This window comes from Triturus cristatus, chromosome 12 (assembly GCF_964204655.1).
Source record: "Triturus cristatus chromosome 12, aTriCri1.1, whole genome shotgun sequence".
NCBI classification, from domain to species: Eukaryota; Metazoa; Chordata; class Amphibia; order Caudata; family Salamandridae; genus Triturus; species Triturus cristatus.
Genome location: NC_140595.1, coordinates 309804882 through 309822491, shown reverse-complemented (window position 1 = coordinate 309822491; position 17610 = coordinate 309804882). Strand labels below are relative to the sequence as shown.

Below are 17610 nucleotides of genomic sequence, written 5' to 3'. Positions count from 1 at the left end.
TGGGCCCTTAACGAGACCTCATAGGCCGCTAGCCACTTGGCAATATCATCGCCCACCCCATAGCTAGCTACTATGTCCTTTGGCAGGTAGGGTTTGGGTTCCCTAGTGAACTCTCTTCCTTGGTCTTTGCTGCCACCATTAGGAACAGTTTGTGCCCCGATTCTTAGGATCTGAAGATCTATCTCTTTCAGCCTTATCTCATGAGCCATCCTCTGTTCCTCCTTCTCCTTCTCCAGCCTTGCTAAGTCCCATGTGAGCTGTCTTTTCTCCCTCCGGTCTTTTAACTCCACTTCAGACAAGCCACCGCTAGAGGCACTGCTGCCCTTCCTGGAAATGGTTCCGGGCCCCGCTACTAGGTTCCCCACCTCAGGTTGGTACAGACCAGCTCCCTCACTGTCGGGCTCTCTATCCCTGTCCTCCTCCTCAGCCTTGCTTTCTCGTCGTGCCTCCCCCCAAGCCCTTAAGCTGGTTTGGAGTGCACCCTTCTTTGCTCCTGGGGGACAATACACCCCCTCCCGCTGACAAAACTCCCTGAGTTGGGCCACAGTGTAGGTTTCCAGGTCTTCTAGCACAAACTCCATTTTGCCCACTCAGAACAGAAGACAGGTTTTTACGGAAGCAATGCAGGGGGTACCTTTAATAATACCTCCTCCCACCACCAGAGTAAATTTGGAAAAAACAAAAACTCACAATTAGGAAGGCCGCTTTGAGAAAACTCCAGGTGTAGGCCTATGGACTACCCACAGTTATTGTCGAGTATGCGTAGGCACAGCTCAATCCCGCCGCTGAACACCAATTATGTTGGAAAAACCCCACTCCCACACCGGAAAGGGTGGTGGTAACGGGGTCTTTCCAGACATACACAGTGGTAGCTTGGCTCGAGTGGTCAGGGGTCAGGCACCGTGTTAAGCATACGTCATACCCACACAATAACCATGCGTGCATCCGTTCCAAAAACGACACTACACCTTAAAAATTATGAAAATATCTCTGTGTTTATCTTCTTTTCTCTTAGTTGCTGATTGAATAAATAATAATACAATCACAGTACACAAGCTTCTCCTTAAAAAGTGCAGGTCAAATAAATAGTAACACTTTACAGGTGCTATAAATAGGATCAGGTCAAATAAATACTGTGAGAGAATAAATACTGTACAGAAATAAGTTAGCTCAGGACAATAAATACATTACAGGAATAATTTAGATAAATACAGTACCCTCAATAAATAATAAAAGCCAACAGTGACACTTGTAAATCAGATCACATTTTAAATACTATGGGCTGATTTGGCCCAGTCACAGCTTGTGGTTAGGTGGATGGCCTGAGGGTGTCTCACCTAGCTTGGGTAAGGCTGAGGCTAAAACTGAGGTAGATCAAGGGTAATCTAGGAATCTGGCTCTCCCAAACTACACCACCCCTCACACAGGTCACTGTATCAGTCTCAGTCCACCCCTGGCACTTCCAGGCTGGTTCTAACACCTCTTCATCCCTTAGGATGGTCTCTTAGAGCTCCACAGGGCCTTAGGCGCCCTCTATTCCACTTACTGCCCTTTTTATGAAGCTCCGACGCCGCTGGAGTCGTGTCGACGCCGTGAGGCGGCTCCGGTTCGATGTCGGCGGCCTCGGCGCAATGTCAGTTCTTGACGACGCCGGTAGGCGGTTCCGGTTCGATGTCGGCGGCCTCAGCTCGATGTCGACCTCCGGTTCGATGACGTCGGGCTGTCTTGGCTCGATGTCGACTTCGGGCAGCTCCGGTTCGATGTCGGCGGCCTCAGCTCGATGTGGGCCTCCGGTTCGATGACGTCGGGCTGTCTTGGCTCGATGTCGACTTCCGCCGGCTCCGGAGTGCGACCTCCACTCCCGACCTCCGGCACGATTCTCTTCAGGTTCCGGCGACTCTGGAGTGCGATCTCCACTCCCGACCTCCGGCACGATTCTCTTCAGGTTCCGGCGACTCCGGAGTGCGATCTCCACTCCCGACCTCTGGCACGCTTCACCTCGGTCTCCGGCGACTCCGGAGGGCGGACTTCACTCCCCCGTCGACGCCGCTCACTCGACCTCAGGTGTCTTCCTCCTCGACCTCTGGTACTCTCCACGACCTCCGCCGGCGCCCTCTCTCGACCTCTGGCGGCTCCGGGTACGACGTCTGCTTTCCAGTCAGCGCCGCTTCTCCACCTCGGGCTCCAGGTCTCAGGCTTCTCGACGTCGGACTCCAGGGAATCCAATAAACAGGTCAGATTCTTGCTTTTCTTTACTTCTAAGGCCTGTTCCTGCTGTCCAGGTCCTTAAGATGGTTTTTCTTGCTTTGTCCCACACAGGGCTCCAGGCTGGGCTCAGTCAGTAGGGACTAGTATCAAGGGTGGGTTTATGGACCCCACTCCAGGCACAAGTTTCCACCCCTGCTGCCTCACTCCTTCCTCCTTCAGGTTTCTGCTGCTCTCTCTTCACCAGTCAGGTGCCAACTGCCAGCTCCAACTGCCAACTCTGGCTTAGCTTCCCAACATTCCAAACCGCCTCCAACTGTCACAGGGTTCTGGAATGTTCTGGAAGGTGCTGGTAGGTTCCAGTGGGTTCTGATGATGTCACAGGTGGCCACCATGTTGTGCTCCAGGCCCTCAGACAGAAGTTCCAGGGGTAGCTAAAATGGCTCCCTGAATCTGCATCAATACGAAAAAGTCTGGTGGTTCCCAAAAAGGAAAAATACTAACAGGGTTTGAGGCAAAAGTGGGACAAAATAAATAATGATGAGGAGGGACCACCCAAAGGGCTGACAGGTCTAACACTGGTGATACCTTTGGCTCTCAAGGCTTTTTTCCCTCCCTTCACTGTCAGTCAGTTCAGGTCCTGAGGGACAATACTACTGCGATGTGGTACATAAACAAGGGTTGTTTCGTCCCTGCAGAGAGGCTCTGCGACTCCAGTTCTGGGCTCATGACCATCAGATTTGTGTTGATTGCAAATCATCTGGCTGGGGTGCTGAATATGCTGTGTGGACAGTCAGTCTGCAGTTCTCAGACGATCACGTGCGGCGTCTTTATCCGGAGGTGGTCCGTCACATTTTCAGAATGTCGGGGTTTCCTCAGTTGGACCTGCTTGCCACTCATGAGAACGCGCTTTGCCCGTCCTTCTGCAGTCCCCAGTATCCGATGCGGGGAGCGTTGGGGGACGCATTTCAGCTAGATTGGAGCTAACAGCTACTTTAAGCGCATCCTCCCATATCCTTGATTCCTCGAGTTCTGAGGAAGATTTGCCAAGATCAGGCCCAAGTCATATTGATTGCTCCAAATTGGCCAGGGAGGGTGTGGTACACAGAACTCTTTTACCTCTCATTGCACCCTCTGCTCCGTCTCCCTCTCAGAGCAGACCCCCTCTCGCAGTTGCAGGGGCAGGTTCTACACCCCCACTTCCAGAGCTTGTACCTTCATGCCTGGAGATTGAACGGGACATCCTGAGTTTTTTCTCTATTCCACTGGATGTGGTGGATGTTATTTTATTAGCCAGGAGATATTCCACCAAATCTGTTTATTCTGGTAGGTGGGCCAAGTTTGTTAAATGGTGTGGAGAGAGATCAATTGATCCTTTGCACGTCTGTCTGTCTGATATTCTGAGTTTCTCTGTTTCCCTGGCTCATCAGGGTTGTGCAGTGGCTACTGTTAAGGGCTACTTGTCTGCCTTGTCTGCTTTTCTTTGCTTACCAGACCAACCCTCTTTGTTTAAGTCTCCCATAGTCATGAGATTCATTAAGGGTCTCATTAACAAGTTTCCTCCCACTCCATCTATCATGCCTTGAATGTTGTCCTTACTTTCTTGATGGGGTCCCCCTTTGAACCACTGCATAGTTGTCCATTGAGATTTCTAGCATTTAAGACAGTTTTTCTGATTGTGATTACTTCTGCCAGGAGGGTTAGTGATCTGCAGACCCTTAGCTCTAAGCCTCCTTTTACCTCAATTCATGCAGATAAGATGGTTCTTAGTACCAGAGCTGCTGTCCTGGCTAAGGTGGTCACTCCCTTCCACCTAGGGCAATCTATCACTTTACCCACTTTCTATCCTCCCCCTCACCCTTCTAGGAGGAGGAGAGACTTCACCGCCTGCACCCTAAGAGGGCTATCAGCTTCTACCTGGACAGGACTAAAGACTTCAGGTTGGATGACCAACTCTTCATCGGATATATGGGCAATATGAAGGGCAAGGCTGTCCACAAGAGAACGCTGTCCAGGTGGATCATCCTCTGTGTCAAGATCTGCTAAGCCTTGGCCAAGCAGGAGCCTCCTGAAGGTATTCAAGCCCATTGCGCCAGAGCTAAGTCTTCTTCTTCGGCTTTGGCTAGAGGTGTCCCTGTTGTTGACATCTGCAAGGTGGCAGCTTTGCCTCCCTCCACACTTTTGCAAAGCATTACTGCTTAGACTCAGAGGTGAGGAGGGACGGCCACTTTGCACGTTCTGTGCTGCAAGACTTTTTGGTATATGTAGGCGGGCACCCTCCTCTGGGAGCAGGACTGCTTTGGAATTCAATTCAAAAGGTGTGGAATCCACAGGCATATGTTTTCATCTGAAGAATAAGTTACTTACCTTTGGTAACGCTTTTTCTGGTTGATACAGTATCTTTCTGTGGATTCCAACATACACAAATCCTTCCCAAGTGCAGTTGTTTCAAGATCTCTTAGCAGTTTGCATATAAAGACCTTGTAAAAGAAAAAGACCTACAGACGAAAACAAGATGATAAATGTATTACTTGAGATGTCTCCATTGTTTTTGAAATCTGGGTTTCCTCATGTTATTTATGATAAGAGATGATTGTAAATGAAAATTTGCTTTCAGGCTCATGTTGAATGAATTATATAACTTATTGAGTGTAAAGATTACCCAGAGACGTTTTGGCGCTATAGTGACAAGGTCAAATATGCCATAAGCTTCTATTGACAGAACAGCCAAGTTTTAGTGATTTTCGAGTTTTTATGTTGCTAGTGGTGTTAGGCTAAGTCACATGTATAGTATGATTAACGGTTCCTCCCCAAGGTTTTCATCTATTCTTAAAAGGGAGGATTTGTCTCATACTTTGCCATAAAGTCTATGTCCACTAACCACAGCCATTAATGTTATATTGCCCTAAGCCACATGCTATGTTCATAGAATCAGAAAATTGTTGCTAATTATTTTGTGAAATTATAAGTTTTTATGTTAATTGAAATGTTGGGTTTGGTTGTTTTTGTAATGTAGATGAGGAATTCCAACTGCTGCAAAGAACATTTATGGATAAATATTACTGTGAGTTTGAAGATACAGAAGAAAACAAACTAGTCTACACCCCCATCTTTAATGAATATGTAGGTATAAAATACTTTTTTGTGCTTTTCTGTGACTGACTGCTAGGCCTTAACACAACACACTTTGTCAGCAAATATTTTCAAATTAGTTAGAGTTATCTTCAGCAGCTAGAGAGAATGTGGATGTCCTTCTCTCTCGTAAGTCAGGCCCACATGTTCAGTAAAACGTCTATTTAAAAAAATAAAATTACGCGTTTGAAATAAAACCTTTACTTACAAAAATAGCAATCCAAACTGTCCAGGGTGTGGAATTCCTATGCCTGATACCCAGTACATATTGTTTGGAATCAATGTAAACGTTTATTTTGCCCACTGTACAAGTAGGCCCAGCTCCTACCTGAACAAAGCCTTTGACTGCCAGTTAAAAATACCACACACTGTATGAATCTATGGAAAAGGATTGTCTGTCACTAAGACAAGGTTTGTTTCTGTATGTGTACGTTGCCCAAACGTGTGCACATGATTCATAAATGCAATTTCTCTTCCAGGGGATCCTCATCAATAGTCATAAGCATTAAAATATTCCCGCCCATGCGCGGGACCCCAGAAACACTATATTATATCTGCCCCACATATATATATCCATATATATATACCTATTCAACAGCTGAGCATTAAATTGTGTATTTATGCAAGACACGGCGTCGTCATCCTTTACTTGAGTATCGGCAACTTGAAAATATATATACCTATATATATATATATATATATATATATATATATCACAGAAAAGAAATGCCAAGCCCGGTTTCAATTGCGCAGGTATTTATTGCATTTTGCTGCACGCTAACCCTACGCGTTTCAGCTTTCGCCTTGATCACAGGTGGGTGACATCATGGTAAAAAGCAAGTGCTCCTTTAATAAAACAGTCATGTGACTTTCACTCGTTGCACTCAAAGTTCCAAGATGCATTTGTTTGGCATTTGGACTGCGCTGGCAGTTTAATGTAAATTTCGACCCAAATAGCCTTCAGTACTGCCTTGTGCTGTCATCTCCTGCTTGGAAAACAGAGTAAGTATTGTCTCTTGGGTGCACGATATCACAGTTGCAGCGTCGTTTTTTAGAAATACCTGGCATAGGAAACTGTCCAAGAGAGGTGTAACCCCTCTTTTCTCCCTTTCATCACTCGCGCCAGAAATACTTTGGAAGTCCGTTGGTCTGGCAAAGAGGGATGCGGGTCATGCCCCCACAATCCACAGCACGGCAAAGTTCATGTCTCCATACGGGGGGCCCCCAACCCTGCAGGGCGGCTCCAGCAGGCAACGGAGATGGAGGACTCCGTCAATAAATCTCACAGAAAAGAAATGCCAAGCCCGGTTTCAATTGCGCAGGTATTTATTGCATTTTGCTGCACGCTAACCCTACGCGTTTCAGCTTTCGCCTTGATCACAGGTGGGTGACATCATGGTAAAAAGCAAGTGCTCCTTTAATAAAACAGTCATGTGACTTTCACTCGTTGCACTCAAAGTTCCAAGATGCATTTGTTTGGCATTTGGACTGCGCTGGCAGTTTAATGTAAATTTCGACCCAAATAGCCTTCAGTACTGCCTTGTGCTGTCATCTCCTGCTTGGAAAACAGAGTAAGTATTGTCTCTTGGGTGCACGATATCACAGTTGCAGCGTCGTTTTTTAGAAATACCTGGCATAGGAAACTGTCCAAGAGAGGTGTAACCCCTCTTTTCTCCCTTTCATCACTCGCGCCAGAAATACTTTGGAAGTCCGTTGGTCTGGCAAAGAGGGATGCGGGTCATGCCCCCACAATCCACAGCACGGCAAAGTTCATGTCTCCATACGGGGGGCCCCCAACCCTGCAGGGCGGCTCCAGCAGGCAACGGAGATGGAGGACTCCGTCAATAAATCTCACAGAAAAGAAATGCCAAGCCCGGTTTCAATTGCGCAGGTATTTATTGCATTTTGCTGCACGCTAACCCTACGCGTTTCAGCTTTCGCCTTGATCACAGGTGGGTGACATCATGGTAAAAAGCAAGTGCTCCTTTAATAAAACAGTCATGTGACTTTCACTCGTTGCACTCAAAGTTCCAAGATGCATTTGTTTGGCATTTGGACTGCGCTGGCAGTTTAATGTAAATTTCGACCCAAATAGCCTTCAGTACTGCCTTGTGCTGTCATCTCCTGCTTGGAAAACAGAGTAAGTATTGTCTCTTGGGTGCACGATATCACAGTTGCAGCGTCGTTTTTTAGAAATACCTGGCATAGGAAACTGTCCAAGAGAGGTGTAACCCCTCTTTTCTCCCTTTCATCACTCGCGCCAGAAATACTTTGGAAGTCCGTTGGTCTGGCAAAGAGGGATGCGGGTCATGCCCCCACAATCCACAGCACGGCAAAGTTCATGTCTCCATACGGGGGGCCCCCAACCCTGCAGGGCGGCTCCAGCAGGCAACGGAGATGGAGGACTCCGTCAAATCTCACAGAAAAGAAATGCCAAGCCCGGTTTCAATTGCGCAGGTATTTATTGCATTTTGCTGCACGCTAACCCTACGCGTTTCAGCTTTCGCCTTGATCACAGGTGGGTGACATCATGGTAAAAAGCAAGTGCTCCTTTAATAAAACAGTCATGTGACTTTCACTCGTTGCACTCAAAGTTCCAAGATGCATTTGTTTGGCATTTGGACTGCGCTGGCAGTTTAATGTAAATTTCGACCCAAATAGCCTTCAGTACTGCCTTGTGCTGTCATCTCCTGCTTGGAAAACAGAGTAAGTATTGTCTCTTGGGTGCACGATATCACAGTTGCAGCGTCGTTTTTTAGAAATACCTGGCATAGGAAACTGTCCAAGAGAGGTGTAACCCCTCTTTTCTCCCTTTCATCACTCGCGCCAGAAATACTTTGGAAGTCCGTTGGTCTGGCAAAGAGGGATGCGGGTCATGCCCCCACAATCCACAGCACGGCAAAGTTCATGTCTCCATACGGGGGGCCCCCAACCCTGCAGGGCGGCTCCAGCAGGCAACGGAGATGGAGGACTCCGTCAATAAATCTCACAGAAAAGAAATGCCAAGCCCGGTTTCAATTGCGCAGGTATTTATTGCATTTTGCTGCACGCTAACCCTACGCGTTTCAGCTTTCGCCTTGATCACAGGTGGGTGACATCATGGTAAAAAGCAAGTGCTCCTTTAATAAAACAGTCATGTGACTTTCACTCGTTGCACTCAAAGTTCCAAGATGCATTTGTTTGGCATTTGGACTGCGCTGGCAGTTTAATGTAAATTTCGACCCAAATAGCCTTCAGTACTGCCTTGTGCTGTCATCTCCTGCTTGGAAAACAGAGTAAGTATTGTCTCTTGGGTGCACGATATCACAGTTGCAGCGTCGTTTTTTAGAAATACCTGGCATAGGAAACTGTCCAAGAGAGGTGTAACCCCTCTTTTCTCCCTTTCATCACTCGCGCCAGAAATACTTTGGAAGTCCGTTGGTCTGGCAAAGAGGGATGCGGGTCATGCCCCCACAATCCACAGCACGGCAAAGTTCATGTCTCCATACGGGGGGCCCCCAACCCTGCAGGGCGGCTACAGCAGGCAACGGAGATGGAGGACTCCGTCAATAAATCTCACAGAAAAGAAATGCCAAGCCCGGTTTCAATTGCGCAGGTATTTATTGCATTTTGCTGCACGCTAACCCTACGCGTTTCAGCTTTCGCCTTGATCACAGGTGGGTGACATCATGGTAAAAAGCAAGTGCTCCTTTAATAAAACAGTCATGTGACTTTCACTCGTTGCACTCAAAGTTCCAAGATGCATTTGTTTGGCATTTGGACTGCGCTGGCAGTTTAATGTAAATTTCGACCCAAATAGCCTTCAGTACTGCCTTGTGCTGTCATCTCCTGCTTGGAAAACAGAGTAAGTATTGTCTCTTGGGTGCACGATATCACAGTTGCAGCGTCGTTTTTTAGAAATACCTGGCATAGGAAACTGTCCAAGAGAGGTGTAACCCCTCTTTTCTCCCTTTCATCACTCGCGCCAGAAATACTTTGGAAGTCCGTTGGTCTGGCAAAGAGGGATGCGGGTCATGCCCCCACAATCCACAGCACGGCAAAGTTCATGTCTCCATATATATAAAAATAGGCAATTGCAGCCCAATAAACATCAGAGCTGAATCCTGCCGTAAGGAATTTCTACCATACATGAAAAACATGCATTAGAAACAGGAGAAACAATAACAAGATGTGTTTAGAAACTGTTTTAATGCTCAGCAAACAGTAGAAATTCTCATAAATCACTGAAAGCATAGGAAGCTCCCAGGCTGCATTGCAAATACCCAGTCTAAAAAGACTGAAAAGCTAACTTGTAGCTGCATAGCAATAAACTGACACCGTGCCTTTAAGGCACACCTGACCCCCAGCTTCCCATCATACCTCAGGGGTGACAGTTAGGTCAGTTGTTCTTTCCGGCTCCTTCAGGAAGGATCCTGGCAACACAGCTCCACTCTTTTCTGATTTTTGTCAGAAAATCTTTTCACTTTTTACAACTTGTATTCCTTACTTCGACGTCTTTCATCTTTTGAAGTAAGAAGCTGTCTTTTTTGACAGGTTTGGGCATTTTTTAATATCTTAAAATGCCATCTCTTTTTGACCCTTGCCCTTCTTGTGGTAAAAAGAAGGCCAAGGGTGATTCTCATAGGGTCTGTATTCTTTGTCTACCGGAGGATCATGATCCTAAGACCTGCCCTCACTGCCAGAACCTGTCCAGAAGAACTTTGAAGGACAGGGAAAGAATTTGCCTGTATGGCCTGGCAGATAAATCATCTAGAGGAAGATCTCCGGTAAGGAAGGGCTCCAAGAGGTCTAGAACGCCTTCTAGAAGCAAGTCCTCGCGTCCTTCTACTTCAGCGTCGGGCTCGGCGCTGAAAAAAGATCTTCAGGTGGGTCATATTTCTAAGAAAAGACCTTCGACAGCGGGCTCGCCGTCGAGAAAAGGTACGTCGTCAACGTCGAAGACTCGAGATCCTCCGCCGTCGTCAACCCTGCGACGATCGGTGTCGAGAGACAAGACCCCTCCGCCGTCGTCAACCCGGCGACGATCGGCGTCGAGGAGCAGAGACCCTCCGCCGTCGTCAACTCGGCGACGATCGGCGTCGAGGAGTGTCACCCCTCCGCCGTCGAGGGCAGGCTCACTTCTGTCATCGCAGTTCCATCAGCGATCGACGTCGAGAGCAAAGACTCCTCCGTCGTCGTCAACCAGGCGACGATCGACGTTGAGGATGAGGTCTCCGTCGTCGTCTCGACGACAAAAAATACCCCTCAGCCGTCGTCGCGCAGACCGTCGACGTCGAGATTGGACACAGCTCCGCCGTCGTCTAGACGACGTTCGGCGTCGAGTGAGAGAGTCCCTCCGTCGTTGAGGCAGCATTCTTCGCCGGCTTCTCATTGGCACCGGTCGCCGTCGAGACGGCGTTCAACGTCGAGCAGACGAGAGGCCCAACAAGCGGGAAGGCAGGAGCCAAGATCGACGTCTGGAATGCGTGCAGGTTCAACGTCGAGAGCACGCTCGACGTCGAGACATGCCTAGGTGAGGTCTGGGGATGGATCGGTGGTCCTAGTGACGGAGTCAGCTTCGCGCCATTCGTCCTCTCACTCATCCAAGGGGGCTTCTCCAAGGTCAGCTACTCCGCAAGGTCTCTCACATAGAGAAGCTGCTAGCCATGTCCGCATGTCTCCTTCAAGACAACACAAGACCCCTTCTGCGGTTCAATTGTCGCCGAGATGGCTGCTGCCCGTACGTCACTGGCAGGACTCAGGGGCGACAAGGAGGATGCAAGAGTATGCCAGTCTCGTGCCTAGATCCCCTCTTCAAAGATTGGTAGGCAAAGTGGACAGAGTCCTCCCAGGCAAGCATGCGAGAAGTCACCTGAGAGACAGCGCCATAGATCGCGTTCCCCCAGGCGAGAAGATCGTGCAGTCAGATCACGAGAAAGACCCCGTGATTATCGACAAAGTAGAAGAACACCATCTACTTCATCGACTTCCTCCACCCGGTCCTCAAAGAGGGATTACTCCCCCACACTATCGGACAGCCCGGTCTCCAGGGTCTCACCCATAGACGATATCAACACATACCATGAAGTTCTGCAGAGGGGTGCTCAGAAACTCAACATTGAGATGTCTGTCCCACAAGTCACGACGACGGTGATTTTCGAGACTCTTCATCAGAAGACTGCATCTTGGCCATTACTTCCATTGGTTCCTGAGATCCTGGACCCTGTCATGGACACCTTCTTAACTCCAGCAGCCATCAAGGCGGTGCCGGCTCGCATCCTAAATAAATATAAGCCGGCTACCTCTGATCCGGTCTTTGTTAAGATGGACCCTCCTGCAGACTCGGTCATCGTAGCGGCAGCAAGAAAGACTCATGCTGTATCGGCTTTTTCTTCTGTTCCACCAGATAAAGAGAGCAGATCTCAGGACTCGTGGGGTCGCAAAGCCTGCACGTCTGCGGCTGCATCCCTTAAGGTCTCCAGCGCGGCTGCGTTGCTAGGCCGTTATGACAGGGCTCTCTGGCACTCTTTGGAGCGGTTCAAATCCAAGCTCCCAAAGGAGGACCAAAAGGATTTTGAGGAGATTGTCACTGAGGGATCCTTGGTGGCAAATCAAATGATTAGCACAGCGGCGGATGGAGCGGTGCTATCAGCGCACTCTTACGCGCATAGAGTATGCGCCAGGAGATCGTCCTGGTTAAGACTGACAGGTCTAAAGCCAGATGCGCAGCAGAGAATCTTGAACCTTCCATTCTCTGGCTCTTCTCTCTTCGGCACGCACGCAGATGAAGAGATGAGTAGAATGAAGACCGAGTTGGACACCCTCAAGGCGGTTGGGTTGGAGAAAAAGAAGGAATTCAGACGCCGCTACAGACCCAACCAGCGCAAGGGGCTTCAACAGAGGGTTCAAACCCCTCAGTGGTCCCAGAATAAGACCCAGGGAAAGTCACAGCTTCGGGGAGGAAAGTCCAACAGAGGTAGAGGGGGCTACCAACAGCAGTCCTCTACCACGGCGAGAGCAGGGGGGAAGTCATGAGTGTGAGAAGTTGGCCTGATATATGATGTCACTAATTCTAGTGTACACCTTGTATCAGTCCAAACAACCCTTATGGTGATTGGTTGTAAAGTCAACCTTATAGACCAGCTATCCTAGTGGTAGCATGGACAAGAGCAGTCTTAGGCTAAACTCTGAATGGCATGTGAAGCCAGCTGTTATACCATATATAATCCCTTGAATACCAAATGAAAGGACACCACAACAGATATATATATAAAATAAAGTGTATTTATTCTAGTCAAACCCTCAGCACTCTATGAGATTCGAGGTAAGTACAACACAGTAAGGGCATCATACTCCTCTAGGATCTCTACTAGCTGAAGGAGGGTAGGGTTTGCACCCTGTTTTAACTTTCTGGAGGTACACAGTTGTCTCCTCTCCTGAAAAGTTAGGGTATCATATTGTCGCCTATGCGCTGTCCTCCCCTGCATAGACCAAGAACGCCAATAGACTGATGTACAGGGTTGAGGCTTTATTCCAGGTTAATACAAGCGTTTTCTAGTTCTCTTTGGGAGAAAGGTGGTCTTCCTGCTTGATCTACTCCGGGATAGGGAGAGGTCTGGTTCCTTGCTATCGTCCTTCTCCTCGGCGGGGTCCGGGACAGGGAATGCCTCCGACGGGGCCCGAAAAGGAAGGCAAAAGCAGGGATTAATATACGATCCTCCACGTCCGAGAATTGAGGGGGAAAGGGGTGTGAGGGGTCACCGGGGTTCCAGCACCAAAAAGAACACTCGTGTTTGAGAATAACAATTAAAGTGAGTGAGGGATTCTCTGTACACAAGAAAACGTCCTCAGCCCGGGTGCCCTCCCGACAGCGAACTCCCTCCCCTAGCGCCCTCCCGGTGGGTTAAGAAGCCCAGGATACGACCCCGTACCTTTCCCAGCCACACTCCTCCGGGGGTGTGGCGGGGCGAGAAGTGGTGCCGTTGGCCTCCTGGCTCGACATCTCTCTCCGCTCCTCTCTGCTCCTTCGAATCTCGTTCTCCTCTCTTCTCCTCGGTCTCCATCCTCCTCGCTTCGCTCTCCTCCGCGTCTCCGATCTCTCCTCCTCGGGCTTTCGCGCCGTCAGGTCTCCGAACTTCCGCTTTACGGAACTCGCGGCATTCTGATTCGTCCGCTCCCGATGTCGTCATCCGAGCCGCACCTCCTTCCGCAGTAATCCAGTCCACGTTAAAGGGGCCATCAGCACCCTGCAGGGGAGGTGTAAAGGTCCCGTCAGTTGTGTCCTTTTCGTGGTTCCCCTCAGGTCCCTCGACCAGGCGACACATATCTAGAGGGGATCTTTCTCAGACCTACCCCTCCTGAGAGAGAATCTACTAGATCTCCTCCCAGAGACATGATCTAGTGAGGGTGTGGTGTGTGCACCTACCTACACTAGTTGTTTCTACTAAACCTCTCTAGTAGTTGTAGTCAGGGTGTGTTAGGCCCTTCAACCTACAACAACTAAGTCCAGTAGGACTTAAGTATTATAATCTATGTTATATGTACCTAAACAATATCTGTGTGATCTTTCAATTTAGTATCTCAAGATTACAATGGTATTACAACAGCAAGCTCAGATCCCAACCGCTGCTCACCAATGTGAGAAGTTGGCCTGATATATGATGTCACTAATTCTAGTGTACACCTTGTATCAGTCCAAACAACCCTTATGGTGATTGGTTGTGAAGTCAACCTTATAGACCAGCTATCCTAGTGGTAGCATGGACAAGAGCAGTCTTAGGCTAAACTCTGAATGGCATGTGAAGCCAGCTGTTATACCATATATAATCCCTTGAATACCAAATGAAAGGACACCACAACAGATATATATATATATATAAAATAAAGTGTATTTATTCTAGTCAAACCCTCAGCACTCTTTATGAGATTCGAGGTAAGTACAACACAGTCTTATTCAAGCATACATTAAGTCACACAGGTAAGTAATACAGTTAGGCCCTAGGGGCCACGCAAACCATATACTAAAGAAGTGGTATAAGGACCACTGTCACGGAAATAGGATAGGCCTAGGGAATCGCTGGGGCTACACTATACTACCAAAGGTTAGGAAGTGGGAGGCCCACGGGATTCAGGTGCAGAGTGGAAACACTCACGCGTAATGCGTATAATCGATAGAAATAGTACAGTTCAGAAATAAGCAGTTTTAGGACACTTCTGGTATAGCTAGAAAGTCGAGACTCGGAAACTAGACCCTAGGATAGTCAATACCCTTGTGAGCACCGAAGTACCCAAGTTACCTAGCCCACGGGCTGCGGGTGCATAGGTGTGAACTTGCGTCGGGTTTCGTCGTGGACTTCTATGGATGCCTGAAGGAAAGTTGCTGACAGGCAGTCAGTGAAGAGTGTCCGGTGGATCCCAAGGCCGGGATCAAGAAGGAAGGATACCTGCAAGCAGAAGGGACAGAGTCTGGGTCACTAGCCAGTGACCACGTGGAACCAGGAAGGAACCAGGCGATGTCGTGAAGATACAGGTGAAGAGGTGAAGCTTGTCGCAGCAGCCACGGGTACCAGGAGACGTCGAGGACGACCAGGACCAGGAGGCGAGCTGTCCCACGAAGACTCTTGCTGTCGGCGGCGTCGAAGTTGAACTAGGACTCACCAAGCCTTGGCAAGCGGAACCCACGAAGAATGGAGGACTTGCTTCTGGTGCAGACCAGGAAGGTCTGGGGTGCTTCTCTTTTGCAGAGGAGCAGGAGCCAGTCTGGAGGAGCCAAACCAGCAGTGGAAAATCGTAGGTGTGTCGTCGCAAAGGTTGCTAGCCAGCGGGCAAGCAACCGGACAGACGCGGCAAGCAGGAAAATGCAGAAGGGCCCCACGCAGGACTCGTGGAGTGTGGGGGGCTGATCTTCGGTGCAGATGGTGCTTGGGGTTGGGGCTTCTCAATCCCCGGTGCACAACTTCGAGGGTGCCTCAGAAGCTGCGCTGGAAGATACTCGCCACTTTTCCCAGGTAGCCGGTCCCACGTCTCTCGTTGCCTCCACGGATCTCAGCTCGGATGTGGATCAGGGTCGGAGAAGTCTGGAAGTCAAGGCTCTGGTCGGGCTCTGCAGTCGGTCCCTCGTAGAACTTCAGCAAAGCAAAGGGTAAGTCTCTTGATGGTGCCTGTTTGCACAGGGTAGCCACTCCTTGGCCACAAGGGAGATTCTTCAGTCTTCTTCTTTCGTCGAATGTCGAAGGTCCAGAGTTTCTGTTCAAATTGCAGGTTCAGGATAATCTAATCTCCTGGGGCCCAGCTACCACACTTATACTAATCTGGGGGGCTGGGTTGCCTGCTAGGTCACGCCTTATAGGTGGGACCTGGGAGGGGGGTGGTTACACCCCCTTCCCTTTGTCCAGTTTCGCGCCAGGACTGGGGCTGGAGTGCCCCAGCACCGGTTTGAACTGGACTATGCATGGGACACCTTGTGTGCCCCAGGCAGTGTCTAGTTTCTTTCATCCCTCCCTGCCCCAATACACTAAGGCCTGTCTGGGGTGGTGCTCACACCTCCCAAGGCAGGAAACCTATTGTCCAAGCCTCCCGTCCCGGGATCACTCCCAGCAGCAGGAGGTCAGACTTGTGTCGTGGCAGCAGCATCCATTTTGTGATGCTGGGGCTCTGGTTAACTTTAACCGGGTAAGTAGGTTTCAACATGTCTTCTCCCTCTAGAAGGGAGGGATAATATCCTCATCACCCAAAATGGGATGGGGGTATTATTCCAAAGTGTTAGACACCTTACACGACATGTTTCAATAAAGCCAAACCATAGTTACCATAACCGTTTAAGATTATAAGGCACTTTAAGAGTATATGGTAGGCTATATCATAGAACAGCTATAAGGACATGGTTCCGAAAGCTGCAGACAGGCTCAGCTCATGCTAGAGCACTATCTCACATGTTACCAAGCACTCTGCCTCCAGGATTGTTAAGGCCTGCCATAGGAGTGGCTGATAGGTACACATGTGTCTATATATAAGGTAGGTATAGGAATACTACACCTAAGCAAGGGGTGATTACACGACCTTGCCCCAGCTGAGTGATCAGCCAGTTGTGTCATAATGGAAGGCCAGGCCAGGGGTGGCATAATACATGCTGCAGCCCCTGGTAGGCCTAGGGTACACTATTGCCCTGGGTACCTAAGGTACACTGTACAGGGGCCAATAAGGTGATCCTATCCAATTGGGTTATGCACCTAAAGTAAATAGTATTAATTTAGAGAGAGAACAGCAGGGCTGTGGGTCTGATTAGCAGGCCCACAGCCACATCTAAGTCGAAAACCAGTAAAGCAAAAGCAAAAAGTGGGGGTGAACATAGAAAGCAGACCCTACTCTCCTACAATGAGCAGTGGCTTCCTCTGCCGCCGTTGTCCACTCCAGTGGGAGGAAGTGCTTCACAACATCTGGCAGAGTGGGACAGCATCACAAAAGATCGCTGGTTGCTGAATATACTGCGCAATGGATATGCGCTACGTTTCCGTCCGCTTCCAAAGGACATACCACCAAAAAAGTCTCGTCCTCACCAGTTAAAGCTGCTTCGAAAGGAGGTGAGGGCTCTTCTTCAAAAGCAGGCTATAGAAGAGGTTCCACCTTCTCAAATAGGAAAAGGAGTGTACTCCAGGTACTTTCTGGTCCCCAAAAAAGATCAGGAGCACAAATTTCGACCGATCCTGGACCTTCGTCTTCTGAACAAGGTCATAGTCAAGAAGAAGTTTCGCATGTTGGCCCTTCATCAAATATGTCCACATCTGCAAGTAGGGGATCGGATGTGTTCGGTGGACCTCCAAGATGCGTACTTCCACATTTCCATTGCAAAACGTCATCGCAAGTACCTACGGTTTGTGGTCGGCCACAAACATTATCAATACAAAGTCCTGCCCTTTGGGCTCAAGTCGGCCCCGCGAGTCTTCACCAAATGCATGGCAGTGGTGGCGGCTTTTCTTCACAGACAAGGTCTCTTCGTCTATCCATACTTAGACGACTGGCTGCTGAAAGGTCCATCCCCGCGGCAGGTGAGGCACGACTTCCAGATCTGTCTACAACAGTTACACGATCTCGGCCTTCATGTCAACATGGAGAAGTCAGTGCAGCAGCCCACCCAAACCATCCACTACCTTGGCTCCGTTCTGGACACAAGCGTGGGAAGAGCCTATCCTTCGGAGGAGAGACTGTCTTCAATGAAACGGAAGTGCAGGCTTCTTCTCCAGGTGCAGAACCCGTCAGTCCGGCAGGTGGCATCCCTGCTAGGATCCATGGCGTCCT

At 49.1% G+C, this 17610-nt stretch overlaps 1 protein-coding gene across 2 annotated transcripts in view; it reads left to right on the top strand.

The window, feature by feature from the left end:
- ARL2BP (ARF like GTPase 2 binding protein) overlaps positions 1-17610 on the top strand; it is a 411377-nt gene that overhangs the window by 270534 nt on the left and 123233 nt on the right. For both annotated transcript variants that reach the window (XM_085638000.1, XM_085637999.1), the window contains exon 4: positions 5222-5328. In XM_085638000.1, the coding sequence (XP_085494126.1) occupies positions 5222-5328 (107 nt within the window). The remainder of the gene's footprint in view (positions 1-5221; positions 5329-17610) is intronic.